Genomic DNA, 11,480 nt, shown 5'->3' with positions numbered 1-11,480 from the left:
TTAAGTTGTTTTGAATACACATATTGACCTGTTTTCTAAATGCTGGATAGTTGGACACAGTAAAAGCCTTTTTCCGTAACATTTAAGAATGCAGGCATTGGGTTTCACTGGAGCCTCAGTTGATATGTCTGAATGCAGCCAGACGTGTCGCTATCCATGGTGCTGAAAGTTTTTCCAGTAGCAGCCACTTCTCTTAAAACTGTTTTGACCTGAGGACTGTGTGGTAGCGTGAATTCTTTGAAATAACAATCTCAGAAGGAACTGAAACTGTGACTCAAGTCCCTTGATTCATAGAAATTATTTCTAATTATTTTATCATAACAACAAACTGTTTGTCTCCTTTGGCCATTGATTTCATTGCTGCATTGTTATTTTATATTACTACATTTTGAAGGAACAGTGCTGCAATAACGTTGTGGGTCGCATGGTGTCGATATATTGGCAAATCGTGTCTCTCACTTTAGCGTCTCCAGGTCCAACCCTGTTTTTGGCATTAAAAAGGCTTGAAGAAGAAACCAGCGCCATATCATTCCCAGCACTGATTTGGCGATGGAGCTCAGTTTGCAAAGGAATAATGTAACGAGTGCTAAATCCCCAACAGTATGATAATAATAATCACCCTTCACATGTAGCAGCAAAATACAACTTATACAGTATATATTCGATCTATTATCAGTGAACAGAGACCAAACACCTACCACTACAACACGTCAATCAAGTGCACTGTACCCCCGTGGGCATGCAGTCCAAATATCGCGACGGAATTGTCCGTAGAGTTTGTGCCGCGCACCTCACTGTGTACAGTCAGTCAGAAGTGTCCATTTCACTTATTGTAACAGTCGGTAGGGGAGATGCTTCGTAATATCCGTAGCTTGTAGTAGGAGCTAACTCACAGCCTAGTGCTGCCGTGGAGAACGTCAGCGGCAGTGTTCACATGGGAGGAGACACGAGGGGAGAGGGGAAAAGAGAGTGGGGAGTGCCACACACTCGAACCTGCCGTGCGAACACAGTCCACCGTGACGCCGATGCCGAGGCTGAGCGATGAGGCCGATAAGTGTAAAAAGCTGCAGTTCCAGGTGTAGCGAGGCGGTAACTCGGGGTAATGATGGTTGCCACAACGCCACCTGAGGAGTTTCACCTCAGGAACATAACTATGGATAAGGTGTGCGACAGCACTGGTTCTTTTGAATCACTGGGGCAAGAGACGTGTTTAAATCAATAATGAACTACTTTAATAAACAAAAATGCATATAATCAAGACACAATACACACAAAACAAACCAAACACTTGAGTTAAAATATGTAACTACTGGACAGGGCTGTGACTTACCGCGGCGACGAGAACCAAACAGAAGGGGGAAAGGGATTAATAAAACAAACCACCCGTGACACAGCACACCAAACAACACGGGTCGTGAAGAACTCCCTCCACCAGGAATTGGGTCGCCGCCTCCGGCCACAGCACCTGACCACAACAAAAAGACGATTAAAACAAGTCAAGGTTTAAAACACGTTTAAACAAACAAACAAAACAGCAAAATAACACATACAAACCTATCTAAACACAATATGACTGGTTTAAAAGTAACTATAAAATATGGGCGTCCCCCTGGACGTGTTCTCTACATGCGCTGTGAAGGTGGAGCGTGGAGTATAGAAAAATGGTATTTGTTAACAAGGAGTAGGTCCGTCGACAGAGCCGGGTAGTGTCTGTCTCACTCCTGGTCTTTGTATCAGGTACCCAGATGCTTGCACTGCAGCTGAGTTCATGCGGTTTTCTTGTGATATAAAAAAACTGTATAAAACCAGAGTTTCGGAAGAGAGGCCCCAATCTCCAGGGGTGCCAGAACAGCAGGTTTAACGTCCTTACACACGGGGCTGCTGGTAGCCGATGAGGGGGCAGGGCCTCACCCACCGTGTCAGGCCAAGGCAGCGTCTCTGTAACCCGGAGGGAGGGAACATTGTCAGCCTAAAGGCCGGCGCATGCTTCTGCAACTGCTTCTGCGGCTTTTCACGCAGCTGTGTTGAAGGACTCGTTATCATTCATGCTTTTCAAACCGTTGCGCATGTTACAAAGCAATTCCCCGCCAGAACACTAGGCGGAGTATCGTGTTTTGTCGAAGACGACCTTAGAGACGCCTTCTTTTTTCTTCGTCGATTGTTTATTTACAACGTAGCCTTTTTCTGGCGGACAAATCCGCCAGTCGATGGCGGGTTATACAAGTGGTCATACTTTCGGATCTCTTCTGCCAAACCCTCTTCTATTTGGTCCATATTCGTTCTTCTAAATCTTCCGTTGTTTCTGCCGGTATTATGGGGCACGAAACCGGAAATGCGACTCCGGAAAGGATGTAGTTAGCAGACCAATCACATCCCTTGCGGGCTGCGTGAGGCTCGCGGAGCTTTGCCGTATAGGTAGAAAAATTGGGCGATGCACGTAAGCACGTAAGAAGAGTTACATAAGCACGTAAGGGGCCCGGAAGGGCTCCTGCGCTTGCGGGCCCGTGAAAACGCAGAAGCATGCGCCGGCCTTTAGCTGAGTCTTGTAGCTTAGCCACTGGCGCGCTACCGTACTCGTCTCTCCCGGTGGAGCGATTCCGTGCCATACGCCAGTTTGGTAAATGCAGTGGATAAGATGTCTAAGCAAATGTGCACACCCGACCACGCTACCCTGCTTGTTGTACAGGTTAATGCGACAGATTCGGATGCGAGCGCGAACAGCAAAATCGTTTATTCATTTGGCAAAGAAGTGGACTTAAATGTGCAGAAACTATTTACCATAGACGCAGAGACTGGAGAAATTGTGATTGATTTTGAAGTGAAGAAAAGCTATGAAATTGATATACAAGCGTCAGATAAAGGATCAATTCCTTTGTCCACTGACAAAACTGTGGTAATAAAAGTAGTCGACCTTAATGGTAATCCTCCACAGATTGAGCTCACGTCATTTTCAAAATCAGTTCCTGAGGACTGCAGTATCGGGACAACAGTTGCTCTGATCAGTGTCAATGATTTGGATTCAGGCCTCAATGGTAAAGTGTCTTGCTTTATACGCGAAGAGGCTCCTTTCGCTATTTCTCCGTCCCTGCAGGATAATATGTACGCCATAGTGACCAAGTCCCGACTCGACAGGGAAGAAAAGTTTTCATATGAACTAACACTTGTTGCAAAGGACACCGGTGAGCCCCCACTCTCATCTGAAACGACCATAACTGTTGTCGTATCAGATAAGAACGATAACGTACCACAGTTTTCACTGAGTCCGTATACATTTTATATTAGAGAAAATAATGACATAGTAGCACCGATCTTTTCAGTCACGGCATCTGATCTAGACTCTGGTGAAAACGCGCGGATTTCTTATCACATTCAGCGGGAGACCAGCGGAGACAGTGTGAGTCAGTTTTTAAATATTAACTCGGAAAACGGAGACATCATGGCGCTAAAAAGTTTTGACTTTGAAACGGTGAAAACTTTCCAGTTCCATGTTGTAGCCTCAGATTCTGGAACTCCGTCACTGAGCAGCAACGTCACTGTGCACGTGTTCATTCTGGATCAGAACGACAACGCTCCAGTCATCCTGTATCCAGTCAGCTCCAACGGTTCTGCTGAAGGTGTGGAGGAGATTCCCCCTAATGTGAACGCAGGACACTTGGTGACTAAGGTCAGAGCCTATGACGCTGATATAGGATATAACGGCTGGTTACTGTTTTCACTGCAGGAAGTTACTGACCACAGTCTCTTTGGTTTGGACCGCTATACAGGACAGATCAGAACACTAAAAGTTCGTCAAAAGCAGATGAGGACAATAATGTGACTTTTTACCTGATGATAACTGTGGGCTCAGTTTCAGCTCTTTTTCTTGTCAGTGTCATCGTGCTAATTTCAATGCAGTGCTCAAGGCCACAGACTACACTTCTAAATATCTGCCAGAGCCTAATTATGATGGGACACTGTGTCACAGCATCCAGTATAGATCTGGAGACAAACGCTACATGTTAGTTGGACCCAGGATGAGTATAGGATCTACTGTAGTCCCAGGAAGCCATGCCAATACACTAATGCTTCCTGACAGGAGAGGGGCATCTGGAGAGGTAAGATTATGTATGTTGAAACTGTGAGGTGACTGTGCTTGTTGTCTGCAGAACATCAACAATGTCTCATTGAGTGAGATTTTGCTCAGTTCGCTGGCTTGGTATTTCTATGCAATGTTGACTTCACACACTTTTGGATTACGTTTTGGCAATAACATAGCTTTTTTAGGTCGCTGGCTCTGAGAATATTTTCATTCACTCTTTCAGAGTGGATCCAGGATGAGTATAGGATCTACTCTAGGCCCAGGAAGCCGTGCCAATACACTAATGCTGCCTGACAGGAGGGGGATGTCTGGAGAGGTAAGAAAAAGTCCTTTACGTCAGGTGTGTTCTGGTAAAAGTGTTACTGACAAATCAGATGCCGTTCATAATGATTTAAGTGCCATAATACTGAACAACGAGTCAGAACAGCTGGATACAAATTGACTCTATGCAAAAACTGTTTTTTTGTGATTATGCAAATAATCAAGCGAAATGAGGAGGGTTGTGTGTCCTTTTAAAAATGTAGTTGTTGGATTACAGGTGGTTGTGTAGCTGGTGTGTCCTAATGTATTTAAAAATCTAACTAATATCAACAAATGACAGAACTTCTCCTTTTATCATGACAGACGTTATCAAGGATTGTATTATTTTAATATAGTGTATTCCTGTAAACGAATACTAATCAATTACCTAAATTAAGGAAATGTGACTGTATGTAGTAATATCAAACGTATTCTGTCCTCTCCATCTCAGTCTGCTTTCTATTTTAAGACTTTCTGGAATTTCATGTTCAGTGCACTGACCGATGTGACTATTAATAATTTAGAATGGAATGTGCCTATTTCAGACTGTGTGTGGTTGTGTAATGAGCTTCAGTTCAGCAGATCTTTGAAGGAGAGGTTTATGTTCAGTTTTGTGTATTCCTGTGGCCACTGTGTTGTTCTCTATCTTATTTGCAAATACATAAGTGCAACAATTTCTGTCACGGCCTGTCCTAACATATCCATGTCTCTGCTCTGTCAGTTGCTAAATATCCAGATTGTTCAGTAGAAAATATGTAGGCTTCTTCAAATAACTGAGAGCACATGAATTGTGGTATGTGTCGATTTCATCCTCTCAGACATGTTTCAGATTTTCCCCCCTTTGCCTATCCAGTCGCGTGTGAACAAAGAGAGCGACTGGCCGTCTCAGGATGTAAGTTGAGGTCTGTGCTCGCTGATGTAGTGGAGGTGATTCAGTGGGCCATGAATGGCTGGAGCTATGACAGGGAGAGGGGGAGAGAGAGCCTGCGGATGGTGTGCAGTGAATCACAATGTACTACCAGTCAGGTGGGGTTGGGACACTGTGCCCTTCACACACAGGACTGCAAATACAGTGATCAATAATATTTGTTATATTTTTTCATTTGACTGGCTTTGAACAATCAAATTACCAGACAGTGAACTGCATTGGTTTACAAAAACACACACACGCACACACTCTAGCTCCTGAGCAGTTGATCACTTCTGTTCGACCAAAAAATAGGTCATATTTTATCACATGTGTGAAGGTCTACATGCTTCGTGGCTGATTCTGTGTCGAACACTGTGTGTTGCCCATAGCAACGCACTGGGAGACCCACCTCTCGGCGTCTACTGGTTTCCACAGACTAGCATGCACTGAGCTGTCTTAGCAACAGCAGCGGAAGAGGATGAAGGAGGAAGGGAGGGATAGAGAGAGCAGTAGAGATGGGGGGGAGGGGAAGTGGCTTTTGTATAACTCATCTATAGACATCTCACGATATTTAATGAAAAGGTGTTTATTTAAAAGGAAACACAGATTATGTCAACAAAATCAGGCAGCAGATGGTGCAGATATAGAAGCAATATTGAAGTCGGCAGTAGTTGAGCTTCTAATTAGATAATTGAGAGGATGGGGATCATCTTTTCTCTCAAACAACTGGGTCAACCTTAGATTCCCCACCTAAAGAACCGACTGTCAGACAAATGTGTGTGTATACAAAGCAGTAAACCAGTGTGCGGTCTGAACCCAGGGCGAGAGAGGATCAGTTCAGGATTCAGAGTGGAGCAGCAGCTCGGCTGCGTGGCGTGGAGACTGGTCACACTATCGCTGTAGCTCCTCTGTCCAGTTTTACTCTTTGCTCTGCCAACAATAACTACCCCTTTGCTTGTACGTTTGAATATTTAATGGGAGGCATTTTTGATGTGTGTGTGAGGCATCATGTGCTCTAGCAGTAGTGCGATGCTGTGCCCGGACAGCGAGATGCACAGAAAAGAAAGTGTTACTGATGTGATTATAAATGAGTGTGTCTCATTAAGAGTGCAGGATGATGTCGGTGGATCATTAGTTCTCTCTGGTTGCACTGTGAGCTGGTTGAGTGTCTTTTACTGAACTGTAAGGAGCTTTAATTACTAAGCCATGGTGCTTTTGCCTGCATCATTTGGAGGGGGGGGGGGGGGGCAAATGGTTGAGACAAGGGTGAACTGCAACTCGTGCCATTCAGAGTAGATGTTTCTCTGGGCTACTGAAAAATCTACTCATTGTGTGTGTCTGTATTCAACAAATCTTTTACGATATCTACCAATACTCCTCATAACTAGGTCACAAATACAGCACGTTTATCATATATACACCCTGTGCATTTCCCCCACTGTATGCTCTCTGTGGTGGAGTTGTGGCTACTTGCTCCAGTGGGCTTGTCAGTCTGCTTGGCTGCCTCAGAAGATACATGCAATTGTGTTTTGCATTGCACAGTTCAACGACCTTCGTTTCACGTGTCTGTGTGTGTTGTCTTTGTTAAGCGGGTGAGAGCCTTGTTTCCTCATTAAACTGGACTCAGTGTCATGGGGAGAGAGGGTATGAGAGCAGAGGCAAAATGTCAGAGGGGGAGAGAGGAGGCACAGCTGCTCCACCAGGAGAGTGCAGACTGTGTGAACTGTAAATTCAGCAATTTGAGAGAGTTAGTCCTTCTATTGACTTTCACTAGCAACCGTTTAAGGATCCATCTCTCTGACCTGTTTACTCACATTTTATTTAAAGCTTTCTAAACATGTGCTTTACTTCACCGTACATTTTTTACTCTTCCTTAAAAACTTATAATTATGTTATTTACACAGTGAAGGGGTGCCTTTTGTTATTCTGAGTTTAATTTGTTGTCGGTATTACAGTAATAACCAAGTTTGACTTTGCCACAATGGGGGGTCTTAATTCTGAAAGTTTCACCTGAAGCTCCAGAAAGAACAACAGTCTGTTTACATGGTGCTGCTGTAAAGGGATGAACTTCTTATCACTGCCACTGAATAGCATGTATTCAGTGGCAAACCTTGTACAAACAACAAAAAGACCTTTAAAGCATATAATTAGATTTTTACATTTTGTGAAGGTTATAGTTAGATTTTATTTTATATGTTTATACTTCCATATATACATTTTAGTCCTACATATTCAAGCATGTTTAACTGCAAAATGCTGAATATCTTGTTTTTAGGGAAGTGATAGAAGAAGCTTTTAGAATCAATCTGCTTTTCTATGTAACTGAAGGAAATATTACAGCCTCAGGTTACTGTGGTAACACCTAAGGATCTGCTCTTTCTTTTGTTTTGTTGGTGCAGAGGGGATATGTCATCTCCTGATGAGTATTTGCTAGATAGTACAATATTGCTGTTATGCTAAAATATACCACTCCCCGCAGTACACTCTGTTCTGTTCTGCCTCTGCTCTGTTCTACACAGCCCCTTGCTTTTCCCTCCTCTGTTTTTTGCAGCTTCCGTCTCAGTCTCCTCCATTCTCACCCTCCATATTGGATTGCTGTTTCCCCCTCCCCCACCCCAGTCTTGCCCTCCTTTTCCCGCTTTTATGTGTGTGTCCTTCGTTTCCTCTTTCATACACCACCCTTTTTTCTATCTCCCCATCTTCTGCTGCCGTCAATTCTGTGGTCCCTCTCTTCTCTTTCTGCCACATGCTCTTTGGCTCCGCGGTGCCGTGCCTCATGCCTGTAGGGTTGTGGCTGTCGATGCTGCATGTGTGCTGTTGTGTGTCAGTGGGGCACACTCTCCCTTATTGCTCAAGCTTTGTTGGAGGATGGCGCCACTCACATTGAGGTCAGCGACAGTGATGGTAATCTAATTTACTCACACGGTGCGGTACAACGAAAACTGCTTCTATATTTATGTTCACACTTCACACACAGCTACACGTCGCACATACTTGTGTGTCTAAACAACCTTAACCAGATTCAGCGGAGAAAATAAAAAAGGAGGAAGCAGAGCATGAGGAGAGTGTGCTCCCTCTCAGATCGAAACAAAGACACACCCACAGTGAGTCAATTCAATCAAAGCCCTGCACCACAAATCACATGTCCTCTACTACTGCTATCATTTAAGGCAGGTCTTTGTTAATGATTTCAGAGATTAATCTTCCATCCTAAACCAAACTTTCTCCTCTGAGCCAAGCCTGACACAGAGGGCTTCTTCCAAATGTGCAAAATTCATGTGCTTTTAGCCTCCATCTTTATGTTCCTCTTACTGCTCTCGTATGTCAAACACCTTTCTGTTCATTTCTATCACCTGTAAGCCTTGTTTAGCTTTGATCAATCAGGTCAATTAGGTTTTAAAAACACATATTGTGACTCAAACATTTCTAAGATAAGCCCCCACCCTTTTGATCCTTGTTGTTGCAGCTTCTAATCAGAAAAAATCAACAACCATAATGTGGAAATGAAGCAGGATTTAAAACTTTGATGAAGCTGAACAGTGGAGGCAGGTTATCAGTCATGAATAAAATGTTCATCTGTAATATTTAAACCACTCAGTTATATTTCTTGAAGGGTAAAAAAGAGGGAGCAGGTCAGGCCTGCCACTGAAACAATAGTTTAAGAAACAACTCTTATAATTGTGTCAAGCCTGAAAATGTGTCAGCCATCACAGCATATTACTTGGACAATAATAGTTAGATATGTCTTTCTTCAACAACACAATATAAAACTAATTTGTCTCTTGCTTGGTTTTGTCATCCTTTGACATATAGCCATAGAGGGTGGATTCAGAATTCTCGTGAGATTACAGATATTACAGATTACATTACACAAGTTAATGTTTTTTCTTGGTTGTCAAGTTGTTAGTGTACAGTGGGTCTCTGACTGAACCGCAGAGGCTACATAGTATTACATTTTTGTTTTTGACTATAACACTGACTTTTGTTGCATATAAATACTCAAGGTTTTGTTGTTGAGCCACATAAACCTCTCCTTGTGTTTGTGTGTGTGTGTGTGTGTGTGTGTGTGTGTGTGTGTGTGTGTGTGTGTGTGTGTGTGTTTGTATCAGCACTTCCACTCCCTAAACTGTTAAGGACCTGGCTTTGGTGAATCAGGAGGTTGTTTTGTGAATCTCAGCAAACTCTGACACTGCGGCAGTGCAGCTTGTATTTTATCAATAACGTATAGTGCATGTCTGTGCTCTGCTGTATGTTGAACGTGTAGTGGCAGAGAGGGGATGAACAAAATGGGGAAATGTTTCTACTCTGTTACAAGTTAGACAAACCTATTCTCAGAGGTGCAGCATTTACATGTGTTGTGAACTTTAACTTTGAGTCTTGTTAATTTAATGTCAAACAGGCACCATTGTTTTCTGTACTGTATGAGCCAAATGAAGGATGTGCAGTCAACACTTATGAGTGGGACACTTTGTTGAAAATGCAGACATGTGTTAGACATGGAATAAATTGGTATACATTCACACAAAAGTGCAGGATTGAACCTTTAATATACAAGGGGCATGCATATTTGTTTCCTGTTGCCTCTTCACTAACAGGGAAAAATCCGAGTCATTGAGCCAAGAATTCCACTGCGAGCTAAATTCACGACTGTGGGCTGAGACTCCCTGGCACTGCTCCTTGTTATCTGTCCTAGAACATGACCAGACTGGTTCAGAGCCATGTGTGGCTTTGATGGGAACTGGCTATATGGGTCAAACCTGTTTTTTGTTTTCTCGTGGCGATAAAAGGAGACACCAATTTTATTTGTGAGCTTATCTAGCACTCGTGACCTTTTGTATGAAGGCACATAGTAACGACTTTAGAAAATCTGCATAGTTGCCTTTTCGTCTCACTTCTATCGCTCTTATGACTGGTATTTTTCTGAGCAGCTCTGACCTTCTTCCCCTTCCCTCCGCTCGGTTATATAAGCCCTCAGCTTCATCACATCTCAGCTCATTGACTCAAGGTTATGTGGACGAATCCTGTAGGTTGGATCTTTCTCCTCTCGTTTTAGAATCACTCCGCTGCAGCTGAATCAAGGCACTGGGGCCTCTCTCCAGGGTGTTAGCCAGGCGAACTTCTTTTATCAGTAACATTGCCATAATGAAAACCCTTTGCACACATTATCTTCATGGGTCATTTCAAATCCCTGCTGGATGATAGGAGCTTAGCTCAGGGTGCTGCATCATGCCCATGCGTTATCTCGCCTTATTTTTAATGATCTGACCATGTAGTATCTCACCAGGAATCATAATCTTAATACTATGATGGTGCTGAACAACATGTTGTTTTCCATACTGTTGGATTGTGTCAGTCTGTCTGATGTGATAACCAGTGTTTAGCTGCGTTAAGTACAGTTAGCCCTGTGCTTTGTCTTTTTTTTCTGAATCAACAGAGATCAGAACAGATGTGGGTCTGCTCTGCTCTTGTTTGGCATCAGTGCTCATGCAGCCACAACATCTGCTGCATGTGCTTAGTTCATCACCGCCTGCCTGGAGGATTGAACTGACTAAAGGGTCAGCGCAAGGCCGGGTGCAAGACAGCCCGCCATCAAGTGGAAAACTAGTGGAGACATATAGTTGATTGAGTAGCCATGCGTCCAGTGAAGTGTACTGAGATCTAGATGTATGGGATTAGGATCGTGATCTCCGACTGAGAGGACGTATGAATGGGTGAGGGGAGATGCACAGTCCGTTAACACAGTGGATGCAGCCTTCGTAAGAGGATTGCCTTCTTACAGCAGTATCCCTGCCCTACTCACTGTGGTGGAGATAGGGCAAATGCTCACACACAATTCGTGCCATGCACTTGTCTGATTAATTCCGTTTGTTGTATTTATTTCTGGCCGTGCATGGATGGGATCAGATGTTGGCTGTTAGAGGGATCCAGTCTGTCCCTGCAGGATTTCTCCTCCCCCTGTGGCTATTTGTCCCTGCCCCCACACTAATCACTCTGGGTAATTTTATATGGTATAGCAAGTGTATTCTTCCTACTTGGGTATTCACAACAACAGAGCTGCATATTCTTACTTAATACATTTCAGTGGAGATAAGATATAATTCTATTAAGAGATTGTCACAGGCCATTTTCTGTAATTTGTGTAGATTTTTGACAGAATCACTTTCTCCATCTGCTCGGCTTTGACTAAACTGT

The 11,480-nt window shown here is 43.5% G+C and overlaps 1 protein-coding gene across 5 annotated transcripts in view; it reads left to right on the top strand.

Moving 5' to 3' along the window:
* LOC128446183 (protocadherin alpha-C2) overlaps nt 1-11,480 on the top strand; it is a 150,794-nt gene that overhangs the window by 34,875 nt on the left and 104,439 nt on the right. For 3 of the 5 annotated variants that reach the window (XM_053429154.1, XM_053429155.1, XM_053429156.1), the window contains exon 2: nt 4,302-4,394. The exons of the other annotated variants lie outside the window; for them this stretch is intronic. In XM_053429154.1, the coding sequence (XP_053285129.1) occupies nt 4,302-4,394 (93 nt within the window). The remainder of the gene's footprint in view (nt 1-4,301; nt 4,395-11,480) is intronic. 5 annotated transcript variants of the gene reach the window in all.

Source organism: Pleuronectes platessa, chromosome 8 (genome assembly GCF_947347685.1).
Source record: "Pleuronectes platessa chromosome 8, fPlePla1.1, whole genome shotgun sequence".
Lineage (NCBI taxonomy): Eukaryota > Metazoa > Chordata > Actinopteri > Pleuronectiformes > Pleuronectidae > Pleuronectes > Pleuronectes platessa.
Note: the sequence above shows the minus strand (reverse complement) of the source record. Positions and strands in the feature narration are given on the sequence as shown.